The sequence below is a fragment of the Loxodonta africana genome, chromosome 19 (genome assembly GCF_030014295.1).
Source record: "Loxodonta africana isolate mLoxAfr1 chromosome 19, mLoxAfr1.hap2, whole genome shotgun sequence".
Classification (NCBI taxonomy): Eukaryota; Metazoa; Chordata; class Mammalia; order Proboscidea; family Elephantidae; genus Loxodonta; species Loxodonta africana.
The window spans coordinates 7,690,607-7,705,071 of record NC_087360.1 but is presented as its reverse complement, the minus strand read 5'-3'; the positions used below and the strand labels follow the sequence as shown (position 1 = coordinate 7,705,071).

Genomic DNA, 14,465 nt, shown 5'->3' with positions numbered 1-14,465 from the left:
GCCTATGTACTTGAGGAAAAGGAACCTTCCAATTTTCCTGTCTTTCTTGACATGCCCAAAACAACTTCAGAAAAAGACATCTCATATGTCAGCCTAAGGGGCAGTTACTACAGACTTATCGAGAAATAGTACATTTTAAAGTCTTAAGAATCTGAAAGAGGCTGTTAAACACTTTTTCTGTTTCAAAAATTATATTCTGCCCGGAGTTACATTTTTTTGAAACTTACTTACAGGGAAGTTCAAGCAAGCTACAGCTAACATTCAGCACAAAGACAGGGGGGATTAATATTTTTTAAAGCAAAGCAGGTGCACGCGCAGTGGGCATTCGTCGTGCCTGGGAAGTAGGAGGCACGCGGTAAGAAAAGGGAGCCTTACTAATCCTGTCCGGCTGGGCTTGCTGCTCACGGAGGAGGCCACGGAGCTCATGGAGCTGAGCGAGGAGACCGAAGGGCTGCGCTTCAGGCTGGCAGGTGTGCTCGCCATCACTCGCCTCACAGCTGCGGCCTTGGCTTTGGCTGGTGTCGTGGAAGGGAAGCCAATTCTGGTGACTTTGTGGACAGGAGCAAACAAGCCATATTTGGGTTGACACTGAAAATACCTTTAGAGTACAACAATAAAAACGGTTAACAAAAAAGCCAACTTGATTACAAGAAATAACAACTACTACCAAAAAGCTCTCCAACCTCATAACTCATGATTGATTGGCTGTGAACTGTACCATTAAGCTGGGGTTTGATTTCTTGACTGCTACCAAGAAATCAAATAATGCATTGCATTGGGCAAATCTGCTGCAAATGTGTTAAAAAGTAAAGATGTTACTTTAAGGACTAAGGTGCACCTGACTCAAGGATGGTGCTTTCAATTGCCTCATATGCATGTGAAAGCTAGGCAATGAATAAGGAAGACCTAAGAAGAATTCACACCTTTGAATTATGGCTGGTGAAGAATACTGAATATATCAAGAACTGTCAAAAGACCAAAAAGACTTGTAAGAAGTACAGCCAGAATGTTCCTTGGAGGCAAGAATGGTAAGGCTTTGTCTCACATGCTTTGGACATATTATCAGGAAGGATCAGTCCCTGGAGAAAGACATCATGCTTGGTAAAGTAGAGGGTCAAGAAAAAAGAGAAAGACCCTCAACGTGATGTACTGACACAGTGGCTGCAACAACGGGCTCAAGCATAGCAAGGACTGTGAGGATGATGCAAGACCGGGCAGTATTTCGTTCTGTTGTACACAGGGTGGCTATGAGTCAGCACCGACTTCAGGGCACCTAACAACAAAGCTGGGGTTATACACTAGTGTACAGCATTCACATGCATGCAGACTGATAAAGAACTCCCGGTGATGTTTTATAAAACATAGTAATAAATTACAATGGGATACCCAGAGACAGGGTTACTCGTCTGTTACTAAGGCTCCATGCAAAAGGAATAAATACTTCCACCATCTGATCAATGTAAAGGAGAGAAGGTCAACAATATAGCAACCTAGTCAAAAAAACCATGCCCAACAAAGGGAAAGAAAATCAAGCAGGCACCTATCTCTGGCAGATCCATTAAAGTCAACGGGGAGAATATTAACCTGTAATATCAGCTAACAGCAGGTTGGAAACTCCCTAGCTGGAGACCTTATGACTCTAGAGAATTATAATGTTTTAATATCAAGAAGGGATGGCTTCATAATCATTGTAGCATCAAGAGATTTTGATACCTATGAGGCACTATTATTGTATTTGGTAGATAAAGCCCATATGCTTATACTCAATTTCAATATGTTTTATAAGTAATACATGAACAATAACATTTTAATATTCAAAGCAATCCATTAATATATACTACTCCACCTAGCTGCTCCTTGGAAACTCTATGGGGCAGTTCTACTCTGTCCTATAGGGTCACCATGAGTCAGAATCGACTCAATGGCAACGGGGACTACTAATGTTATCATATACCATGCCTGTCCTCAGTGCCTTCAAAACCTTTTGAAAAGGAGGGTGGAAAATTCCTCCTTGCATTCATTTCTATTCTTTAATGGCCATCCTACCTCTGGGAGGAGAGAGCTGGGTTATCTTTCTAAAAGAAGTATGCCTGCTGTCTGCTCCCTTACATAGGATGGAATTCCTATCGTCAGACACGAAGACACATTTTACCTTCCTCTCCTAACAACGGTAGCTTCCTGCTCTTTGTCCCCCCGACCCTGACACCCAGGAACTCAGTCAGAGATTGACTGTTATCAAAACGGAGAGAAGCCAAAAGGATGACATAATATTTCCTTTCTATGTTGGAAAATAAACTGAACGCTTTTTCAGGATCTACTCAGATGTATTATACGTGTTACTAAAGAGGCAGTCAAAAGAACAACCCCAGTTCTAGTGGGGGAAGAAAAAGTAGCTGGGTCTTCGACTATACAGCAACGACTTCTGGGTCTTAGGGAAAAAAAGGGGCAGTGCTTAGAAGCACTTATCTCCACGGTATTCCACACCTGGTGAGACCTGCCTGAGCACCTTTATGTGCAGGGGGGAGACAAGACGCTGCACGATCCCAGACAAACCTTGTTCCGGCAACAGCCCCGTCATTCTTCCCCAGAGGTTCATCTAACTCCACGCCGCACCACTCCCCCTTGGCGAAGTCCGTCTCCCCAAGAAACCGGACGACACCAGCCTTGGTCCCACCAACCTGAAAGAAGAAAACGTCAAAATGAAAAGAGACAAACATAATGTTAGAGTTCAATCTTTTGTGGATCTGACCAGCAGTTGAGGAGGGTATCCCGTCATTTCCATCAGTGGCCTGTTCTATCTTTACCATTTTTTCCACCCCTTGAGAGTTCTCTTAAAGAAAGGCTGGCAGTCAGCTGGCTGATTTATGTCACCAGAGTGATTCCATACCTGATACAGCCTAACAACGAAAATGCCTAAGTAATACGTGGGGATTAAGATCATCCGCCAAATTAATTATTCCCGTCCTTAAAAAAATACTCTTATTACTGCAGACGGATTTTCTTGCTTCAAAATAAATATTTGCTACAGGACCGGGCAGCATTTTGTTCTGTTGTACAAAGGGTCACTATGAGTCGGAACCAACTCAACGGCACCTAACCTAACAACAACACAAAAGTAAAACTCTCACATCATTAAAAGGAAACAAAATTCACCCATAATCCCTATGCTTTAACAATTGGTGTGTTTATTTTCACATCTTTATCCACAGAAAGTGATATACATATCAAGGGCAAATACACACACACACACACACACACATTTGTTTTTGGTCTCTCTAATCATGTATTACATAAAGATTTAAATACTTTTAAATAAATGACTACTGATATTTCCCACTGTGATGCTCTGTTTCCTCACAACTATTAAAATTACCAGAATCGACTCGACAGCACTGGGTTGGTTCTGGGTTCTGGTGACAGAATGGTTAAGAGCCTGGCTGCTAACCAAGAGGTCAGCAGTTAGAATCCACCAGCCACTCTATGGACACCCTATGGGGCAGTTTTACTCTGTCTTATAGGGTTGTTCTGGAAACCCTGGTGGCGTAGTGGTTAAGCGCTATGGCTACTAACCAAAAGGTCAGCAGTTTGAATCCGCCAGGCACTCCTTGGAAACTCTATGGGGCAGTCCTACTCTGTCCTATAGGGTCGCTATGAGTCGGAATCGACTTGACGGCAGTGGGTTTTAGAGGGTTGTTCTAAGTTGGAATCGACTCAGCAGTGACAGGTTTTTTTTTGTTTTTTTAATTAAAATTCTCATTCACATGAAGTCTTCGAAGCTAGGTTTTAAAAATGAGAAGTTACCTGATTTTACCATTACATGTTATTCCACTATATAGATGCATTATAGTTTATTCAATCAGTCCCCTGCTGACAGACATTGAGAGTAAACAGGTTTTGTTTTCTGTTTTTTTTTTTTTTAAGAATCGTGAAGTAATTTTGGTAAATGCTAAAAAAAAGTCTAATGAGATCATATTAAATTCAGATTACCTTGGGAAGCTACTACCTATTTATCTTTACAAGCAGCCAGCTTTTAAACTTTCCCTTTTTATGTTGTGTTCATTTTACTTTTTATCTTTATTATTTCCCTTTTCCTTTGTTGTAGCTTATTCTTTTCGTCTTAATTTCTTAAGACCAATACTAAGTTTATTTTTAGTCTTTCTTTTTAATACTTAAGGTATTTGTTTATACTTTTTCTCCAATAAAGCTTTCTGTGGGTTTTGAAACAACACCTATTTTTTTTTTTTTTTTCAGTTTTGTTTTACCCTCTTGTTAAAGACGAAACATGTTAAAGCCCCAAGGCTACTATTTCTCTGAAAGAATTTTTTGTGAAACTGATTTAAGGAACCAAAGGACTTGTAATATCAAGGTACTCTAGGTAGGAAGAGGGAGTCCGGTTGGCAGACTGGTTAAAACACTCAGCTGTTAAGGGAAAGGTCAGTGGTTCAAACCCACCCAGAGGCACCCTGGAAGAAAGGCCTGGCGATCGGCTTCCAAAAGGTCACAGCCTTGATAACCTTAAGGAGCAGTTCTACTCTGCACACATGGGGTTGCCATGAGTCAAAATCAACTTGAAGGCAACTAACAACAACAAGTAGGGAGGAAGGGCACATGAGGGTTAGACAGGGATAATAAAGAAACGTCCCAGGGACATGACAGGTGTCACTGGGACACATCAAGTTGTAGTTTGGGGGAAAGTCCACGGGCAAGGACTTTGCTGTGTCCATCACTACAACCCGCAATGCCCAGTGGAGCACAGGACAGTCACACCACAAACAATTTGCTGAATGAATGAAAGGCAACCACCTCAGTTGGGACCTACAGAAAAAAGGCCACTTTTCCATGTTCTTAAAATTTAACCAGTTAGAACAAAAAAAGATATCCCCCTGGCTGAGGATGAATTTGATTTCTCTGGAACAAGTTAAGGAAGATCTGCTAACAAAGAGCATGGGCTTAAGGAGGGGCAAGGTCAACTGCAAGCGCTGGCTATTAACAGGTCAGTTTTCTGAATCTCTAAATCTGTTTCCTCGTTAGTAAAATGGGGATAATTAAAGGGCTGCTTTGAGGATTAAATGAGACAATCCACATAAAACTGCTTAGCACAGGGTCTGACAGTGTATACGTGTTCACGGCTAGTTTGCGCATGCTGACAAGACTACTAGTTCTAGATTTGGCAAGTGTGACGTTTTCATATGCTTGGTAATACTCATGGAATCCACGAAGTCACCCGTAAAAAACGCCTGGGTTTTCTCCTTCCTCCTGCCCCCCACCCCTCTCAGCAGCAACATCACATGAGCAGAACACAGCACATTAGTGAGAGATGATGCAATCTGTTCACATAACCCTCTGGGTTCTTGGGGGGTGAGTCTAAATCGCTGTCATGAACACTTTTTCCAAAGGCGTCTAACAGGCTGTGGTCAGGAATTCTCCAAGCAAACCACGGGCTTTATTCAAATCAGCAGCTTTATAAAAAAATAACCACAAATAACAGATTAGCAGCTCTTGCTCTAAATGCAGGTAAATGCAATATACATTCACCCTGAGAAAAAATACACTATGCCATCAAGTTTATTTGAAATACATGATTTACTAGGCAGTTTTCTCACACTTCTTCTAAAAATTGTTGAATTGAGGTATGGTTTGCTGTGTATACTCTCAACAACAAAAATAAATCTCAAAAAAAGAAAAGAAAAAAGTATACTAAAGCAAAAAACAGACAGACAGATAGACAGGTAGATTCCCATGGCAAACAGAAATAACTACCATTCATTCTCTTTAAAAATACAAGCAAAAAACTCCTGACATTGTGGTCAACAAGGTCAAAATTACAAGTCACTACTGGACACGAAATCAATTTAAACTACAAGCTCAACAAAAGGAAAACCTAGCCACTATTTTCACGCTTTAGGAAATCTCAGACTTTTAACTTCTCGTTCATTCATTCAACATACATTTCTTGAGTGCCTGGGCCCTTACGGTATGAAGATAAATAGAATACAGTGTTGGCCACTGAGGGAGAAAGAGATTCAAATAATTACAATAAAAAGTGATTAAGTGCTTCAAGAGGGTTCTGTGAGAACAGAAACAAATATCCTTCTGGTAAAAATAAGAACACCGAGAAATTGTGCAAGCCTAATGGATGGGTCCAAAAACAGGAAATAGGAAACATCAAATTCTGCCTGGACTCTCCCATCTATTCATTATCAAGACCTAAGCAAGCCACTGAATCTCATGGTGCCCTGGTTTATAAAGCTATAAAATGACCAATGAGTGGTAATGGGGATGGTGTCACAGGGACTTTGCGAGCAACAAGAATTTGCTAAGTGACTTCTTATCTGCCATATTCTAAGGAGCTTATTAAAACAGGTAAATATGGCTAATTGGTGTTTACTAAATATAAATTTAGCCCTGACTTAAAATTTAACCACCTGTGAAATGAAGGGCCCAGCATCGATACTTTATATTACCTTAACTAGTTACCAGGCAACTGTCATATGCAACTGTCATAGAGAAAGGTAAAAATCTTCATTCCCCAGTTTTTACTCATTGGTCCTACTTCTACCTCCTGTTACACTTTACAATTTTACTCCTCCTCATCAATGGTAAATAACATGACAGCTGTATTCAAAACCTTCCAATTCTTTCATGAGCACAGTCTACGTTTTATTGAGTAGCTACTATGTGCCAGGCACTGTCCTAAGTGCTGGGGATACAATAAGGAACAAGACAGTGAGGTTTCCATACTTTCAGGCAGCTTAAATTCTGGGCAGGGAGAAATGGAAACGAGCACATAAATAAATGAAAAGGTCATTTCAAATAGTGAAGAGGGCTAAAAAGAAAACAAAAGGGGGGAATGTGATAGTTCAGTGGGGGGTGTCTTCAGCTGGGGGGCCAGGGAAAGGATGCCTGAGGAGGTGCTATTGGAGCCAAGACTCAATGACTACAAGGCTCCAGTCATGAGAAGACCCGGGGGCAGGACATTCCAGGAGAAGGAAGAAAAGATCCTAAGGTGGGAATTAATCCGGGGTGTTTAAGAAACAGCAAGGAGGCCAGTGGAGTGGAGTGAGAACGGGCGGGGGATTGAGTTCCAGCTCTCACAGGTTTCACTGTATCATAACATGGAATATATTCAACCATACAAAGCAATTAAGTACTGACCCATGCTACTACATGAGGAACCTTGACAACGTTACGTTAAGTGAAAGTTGCAAACGCAAAAAATCTACATACTGTATGATTTCTCCGTTTACAGAAAACGTCAGATCAGTGATTGGCTGGGGCTGGAAGTGGGAAATGACTACAAGCTGTGTCATGCCAAACAGCAGTTTATATTTTTAATGAAAAGCTGTATTTACTAGCACAGAAATGTGCAAAGCATATAAAAGTATATTGTGAAATGGTATATAAACATGATAAAACCCCACTGTGTGGGGGTTTGAAATTTATATGTTACGGATCACTCTCACAAACATCATGTTTGTGACAAATACACCAAAGAAGGGCATGCCGGACGAACTGTAGTTTTTTAAGGTTTAAGCGAGATGAATCTGAGAGTTACAAGACAGGACGCTGGTTACCCTTGAGGTGAGAGGGATGTCTGTCTGCAGGAGGTGACACTGGGGGGGACTTCCGGGCTGCTGGTACCGTGCTATCTCTTGATCTAGGTACTGAGACAAGGCGTGCTCATTTTGTAAAGCTTCACCCAGCAGTGCACTTTTGTCGGCTTCCCTGTACGTATGTGTGTGAATAAAGATTGGCTTTAAATCTCAGGAAGATTTTTTTCCCCCATTCACAGTCCTAAAAAGACCTGTGGGAAAAGTGTTGAGAACAAAAGAAAACGCTCTAAGAGTCATAGCGAGAGAGCCCTGGGAACGGCTCATCGTGAGATGCAGCCGTCACTTTAAAATTAAACGCTAAAAAGCCCTCCTCCTTATATATGGACAGAAGCTAAGGATTCAGGGTAGAACACCAAGGTCCAGACACGGACACAAACACGCTGAAACACAACAGCTGGACATCTGTTGAGTTTCTTAAAAGTCTGAAATCACACCCGTGAAATACCAATATACCCGAAAATGTATAGGAGATAACAGGAAAGCAGCAAGACCATCTCAAAAAACATCTGGAGTAATTAGTTACCCCAGGGGTCCCGGTCTGGAAACGGGTATCTGAGAGGCAAACCAACCACAAAGAAACTCATCACATACGACAGGCGGAAGCAATCTTCAACTATTAAGAGCCATGCAGTATTTATGAGAACAAATGGAAAAACGGGAGGCCTGAGAGATGTGCGGACACAGATGGGTTTATTACAAACAGCTCTTCTGATGCTCCTTGGATCTCCAGATACTACCCAAATCAGCACAACTCACTTTACGTCTAATTCTTTAGGGGTCGACCTAATCTATAACATTTTGTTATGAAAACACTCCCATAATTTCTGTCATTCCCCTTTCCCACTGAGGACAATGAGCATAGGGTGGGGGAAGGGGATGGTGACAAGGGGGAACTTCCCCAAGCTCCCTGACCGCTTCCTCAAAAACCTTACAGGCCCATGACTCAGGGGCTCCTATTTGGGTCTTAGAGAGGGCATCTGGCTCAACATCATTCCTGCTGCAGGAATCCCCTTTCCTCCCCTCCTGCAAGCAGTAGCACAGAAGTCTGGGCTCCTGCCTGCTCTACACTTGTCAGCAGGGCCAGGAACCACCAGGGCCGTGGGCAGGGCTGGGAAAACTCTGGACCAATTCTCACAGAACTTAGTTCCCTAAGCATTTTTATCAAGAGGCTTTTTTTTTTTAATCAGGAAAATCCCAAATTGGGTATTTTAGATTTGTAAATCAAATTTCTTTAAGTAATTTTGAAGTCAAAACGCTTTCTATTTCTGATTCAAAGATTTCTACTCAACAGGGCAGCATGTTAAAGGAGAAATGAAACAAACAAACAAAACAGCAGAGGCACAAGAGGACACGTGACAAGTACGGGTTAACCAGCTCTGTGACCCGGCAGGTCTCTGTTCTTCTCTGAGCTGCAGTATACTAAGCAGTCTGAGGCATCTAGGACCTCAAAAGATCCCTTCCAGCTCTAACACGCTGTGATTCTAAGGTACTCTTGTAAGTAAATAATTTTATTGCCTCAATAACATGCTACTGTTATTTTTCAGATTCAAATTAATTTAAATGCTGTTCCAAATAAATTAGTTTTAAACATGTGATTCAAGACACAGCTGTGGCAGCGCGCTTGTCCGTTTTTGCATTCTTATTCTATAATACTTCCTCGGACTTGGGCAGACATGGCTCTGGCAGCAGGGTTGTCTGCTTCCCACTTTTGCCTTTTTGAATATATGCTGAATAAAACTTTCTTTTTGCTTAAAAAAAAAAAGTATTTCAAAATTTCCTACAAATATGCTGTTCAAACCTCTATAAACCAGACTGCATCTCAGGTTCTCCTTCTAAAAAGAACTGTTAACCTCAAGTTGATTCTGACTCATGGCGACCCCACGGGCATCAGAGTAGTGCTATCCCGCACAGGGTTTTCAATGGCTGATTTTCCAAAAGTAGATGGCCAGGTCTTTCTTCCGAGGCACCCCTGGGTGGACTCAAACTTTCAGTCAGCAGCTGAGCATGTTAACCATTTGCACTACCCAGGGATTCCACTCTCCTTCTGCCTTCCTAAAAAAATAGAGGAAGCCTCCCTGTGTGTGTTGAGGGTGTCACCTCCTCCCCCCTTCCTGGGATCCTCATTCCATCGGTGATCTGCTGCCGATTGCTTCAACCTCCGCCTCAATCTAGACCATCTCAGCCAGGATAGGAAGACTCTGCACTTTGCCATTTGAAAGAGAAACAACCTTCCCTAGACCCAACATTCTCTCCAGCAGCAGCCTGATCGCTCTACTCAGCTTCAAAATCCATCTTCTTAAAAGACTAGTTATCCCAAATCCATCCCACTCACCTCTAATCCACTCCTTATACAGCGGTCTGAGTGATCCTTTCAAAATACAAATCCAATCACATCACTCCTCACTCTCATTGCTCTGAAGGTCAAAATTGAAATCCTTAACATGAACTCTCCTCGTGTCCCGTGTCACCAGTCCCTGCAGACCTCACCTGCTTAGCGAGTCTCATCGCCTCCCACTACATGGCACTTGGGGAAGGACACTAGCCTCACCCTCAAACTCCTGTGCACCTCAGGGAGTTGGCGCCTGCTCTTCCCTCTTCTAGAACATTCCCTCTCAGCGCCACCACTTTCTTCTGACGGGCCACTTCCTATTCCTCTTCAGGTCTCACTTTAGTCCTGACTTCCTCATGGAAGGCTTCTGTTGTAAGTCAAGCTATCCTGAGCGTGTCATTTCACGTCTTTCCGGGGCCCAGCAGCATGTTACCTGAATAGCCTTTAATCAGCTATTTCTCAACCTGGCTGAGGCGAAGCAGTTCTTGATCTGAAAATAGGCTCAGCGCTTTAGTGAACGGGAAAGAAAGGAGCTTACAGCTCAGCCACCGGCATGGTCTTGCATATAACCTGCGATCTAACAGGTCTCTGAATTAACCCAAGCTTACTAGCAAATATGTACCGTAAGCCTTAAAAATACTTATATCCTTTCACCTAGTCATTGATACAAAAAATTTTTTAAAAAAGCATTCATGGCAGCAATACTTACACAGTAAAAATGAGGGGGGAATAAAACAGCAAAGAATCTCTGTGGTAACAAAAGAGTACCCACGGCCATCGAGTTGATTCCAACTCACAGCAACCCTATGGACAGAGCAGAGCTGCCCCATAGAGTTTCCAAGGAGCGCCTGGTGGATTCGAACTTCTGACCTTTTGGTTAGCAGCCATAGCTCTTAATCAGTATGCCACCAGGGTTTCCAAAAGAAAAGTAGCTGTACCAAAATCAAAATTGGTGCAGTGAGCACCAGCTGAACAAACAGGAGAGGCTGAGCTAGCTGCACAGCACTGAAATACTATGTTTTAGGATGTGCTAAGTCCTGAAGCATCGTTCTCTGACATTTATGATCATTGTAATTGGAAAAGGGAAACTACTGACTTTGAAACTAAGGGATCCCTAATACCCTACCGGGTATTAAACAGCTTCCACAGGTGTGTGAGGCAAATGAAAATGCCATGGCTTGGGTCAGGGGAATCTTAGACCTCAAAGTGACATCTTTGCTTTTTAATACTTTAAAGAGGTCTTTTGCAGCAGATTTGCCCAATGCCATACGTTGTTTCACTTCTTGACTACTGCTTCTAGGGCGTTAATTGCGGATCCAAATAAGAAGAACCACCGATGTATCTGAATTATGATGTTGGGGAAGAATACCAAATACACCATGGACTACCAGAAGAATGAACAAATCTGACTTGGAAGAAGTACAACCAGAATGCTCCTTAAAAGTGAGGATGGAGAGACTCTGTCTCGTTTATCTTGGACATATCATCTAGAGGGACCAGTTTCTAGAGAAGGACATCATGCTTGGTAAATGAGGGTCAGCAAAAAAGAGGAAGACCCTTAACTAGATGGATTGACGCAGTGGCTGCAAAAGTGGGCTTAAACATAACAACGAATGTGAGGACGGTGCAGGACCAGGCATCATTTAGTTTTATTGTACACAGGGTCGCTACGAGCCAGAACTGACTTGACAGCACCTAACAACAATAGGTGTCTGAGGCCTCCTGGATTTGAGATGCTACAGGACCAGGAGACAGAAGCCTGAGTTCCAGTCCTAAAATTCTCCAAGAACTCATTATATGGCTGTGAGCAGTCACTACGTTTTTCTAGGCTTACAGTTATTCATAAGCCAAAAAAATTACGAAGAATACTTCCAATTTCAAAATCATACCATCAATCAATGACTCTGCATGGTAGGCTGTGGGGTAAAAATATCTAAGTTTAGATTGCAGATACCCCTCTCTGGCTGTGAGACCTTGGATAAGAGAGTTCACTTCTCAGAGCCTCAGTTTCCTTGTCAATGTCATGGGGGCACTCTACACCAGTAGTCAAACATTAAATGAGACACACGGTACACTCAAAGGACTAGTGATCATTCTCGTTTTCCCATCAGATCACTGATAGTCATCAGGCCCTGAGGTGTATTAAAGCAAATGAATAAATAAAAGGAAATTGAAAGAGAACAGGGTTAAAGATATTTGATAAATGTCATGCATGCCCTGAACTGAACTGATGAAAATGTTGAAAAGAATGAAATAGTGAAGCTTTAAATATTTCATTAAAATGGTATCTTCCATACTGGTGAGAAGTTTGAGCTTCTTGGCTCAAGTAGACACATGAGACTACGTGGGCGGCTCCTGTCTGGAGGTGAGATGAGAAGGCAGAGGGGGACAGGAGCTGGTTGAATGGACACAGGGAATACAGGATGCAGAGGAGGGGTATGCTGTCTCATTAGGGGGAGAGCAGCCAGGAGTACATAACAAGGTGTATATAAGTTTTTGTATGAGAGACTGCCTTGCTTTGTAAACTTTAACTTAAAGCACAATTTAAAAAAACAAAAAACAAGACTAAAGGGGCACACCAGCCCAGGGGCAAGGACTAGAAGGCAGGAGGGGACAGGAAAGCTGGTAATACAGAACCCAAGGTCAAGAAGGGAGAGTGTTGACGTGTCGTGGGGTTGGTAACAATGTCACAAAATGATGTGTATTAATTGTTTAATGAGAAGCTAATTTGTTCTGTAGCTCTTCATCTAAAGTACAATAATAAATAAAGAAAAAAAATGGCATCTTCCAACAGTGAGAAAAACAGCTACTATTTCTTGACTGTGTGCTGTGTCAGGCACTCTGCTCTGAATTTTATACATATGATCTAAGGTAATCGTCACAACAATGCTATGACATCAGTACTAGTATTAACCTCACTTTTACAGATGATTAAATCATGGCTTCTAACCAGTTCTGCCCTGTTCCATCATGGCCAACAAAGCAAACTCGAACAGACCCAAATTTTTAAAATTTGGGTGAAGCAGAAGGATAAGCGGAATGGGAAAAACTATGAGTTGAAGCCCTGCTAAAAACTTAATCTCCTTCTTACAAAACAAGAGCAGCGCATGCGTTCCATAGCAACCAAATCTTTTAACCTGCAGAGTTGGGAACAGAAGTGCCTCATTCAAAGCTAGTGGCTACGCAAGCCGTTTTCAATGTGTGTGGCTCTCCCCCGTCCTAGCAATTATCCAGTCTCCCACATCAAGGCTCCTGGAAGGGTTCACTAGGCCTCTTCTGAGTCTCCCATTCCAGGGCTTCAATCTTTAATTTTCCAATTCTGGTTATCGTTCTGCTTCACCCAAATTTTTAAAATTTAGATCTATTCCAATTTTGCTTCGTAGGCCATGACTGAACTGGTTTGAACTGGTTCAAAGCCCTGGGGGAAACTAAGAAGGCCACAATGGGGAAGCTGGGACTCAAGCTGTGTTCTTCAGCACCGTGTACACTGCCTCTTGTTTTCTTACACACAAAAGCAGGCAAACCAATCACTACGTTGTAATTCAGAAGTTCCCAGGGTATAGCATGTAGACTTAGTATCTCGTTTCTCCTGTTTATTAGTAGAACAAAAACACTGTACATTTCCTTCTCTTCCTGGATCTAAATCTGATCATTTAAAAGGACCAGAAATTCTGAAATAACACCCTCCACTGAAATGCGCAGGTCAGTGTTGCCAGGGCGTTTAACGAAGCAGGATCTTACATATACTCACACATTCTCCCTAAAGCAACGACTGAAAATTAGAAAAATGTGATCAAAGATTCTGTAGAAGAATCCTATGCAAAAGGGGGACAATAGAGAATAGAAATTCAAACGGTCATGGAATCCAGACTTCCTAGATCCATGGAGGCTGGATGAACCCCCAAAACTATTGCTATGAGATAATCTTTAAAACTTAAATCAAAAATATCCCCTGAAGACTTCTTAAAAACCAAACAATAGTTTAGCTTAAGCAGTAAAGAATGTCTGCCTTGAGCACTGTGCTCTTTTAAGAACTATCTACACGGGATCAAACTGACAACAGCAACTTGAAAGACTAGATAGGGAACAGGAGGTGGTGGGTTAATGTTAAAGGGGGAGGAACAACTCAGGAAAGGGGAGTGGGAATGGTTGCTCAGCTCTCAGAATGTAATCAGTGTCACTGAATTATACACGTAGAAACAGTTGAACTGGTGTATGTTTTGCTGTGTATATTCTTAACAACAACAAAATAAATGAAACTAAAAAATAATAAAACACCCCATTAAAAAAAGTAGAAAAAAACTTTCACAAACATACCTAAGTCCACCTCTAAGCATGTTTTGTCAAGTATGGTTGCCTTAATATTGACAAATTCTACACTCAACTTGGATAAGGTGGTAGATAAAACCAGAGTCTGTCATTGCAAACCTACGCTTACACCATGCACACACTACGCAGCTGGTTCCTATTTTGTTGCGTGTTTATGCATAAACTGAATAACTAGAAAAGCTGATTAAATTCTC

The 14,465-nt window shown here is 41.9% G+C and overlaps 1 protein-coding gene across 7 annotated transcripts in view; it reads right to left on the bottom strand.

Annotated features, from left to right (window-relative positions):
* Positions 1-14,465, bottom strand: part of CLIP1 (CAP-Gly domain containing linker protein 1) — a 126,033-nt gene that overhangs the window by 68,120 nt on the left and 43,448 nt on the right. For all 7 annotated transcript variants that reach the window (XM_064272140.1, XM_064272143.1, XM_064272142.1 and 4 more), the window contains 2 exons: positions 2,554-2,678; positions 376-598 (listed from right to left, as the gene is read on the bottom strand). In XM_064272140.1, coding sequence (XP_064128210.1) covers positions 376-598; positions 2,554-2,678 — 348 coding nt within the window. The remainder of the gene's footprint in view (positions 1-375; positions 599-2,553; positions 2,679-14,465) is intronic.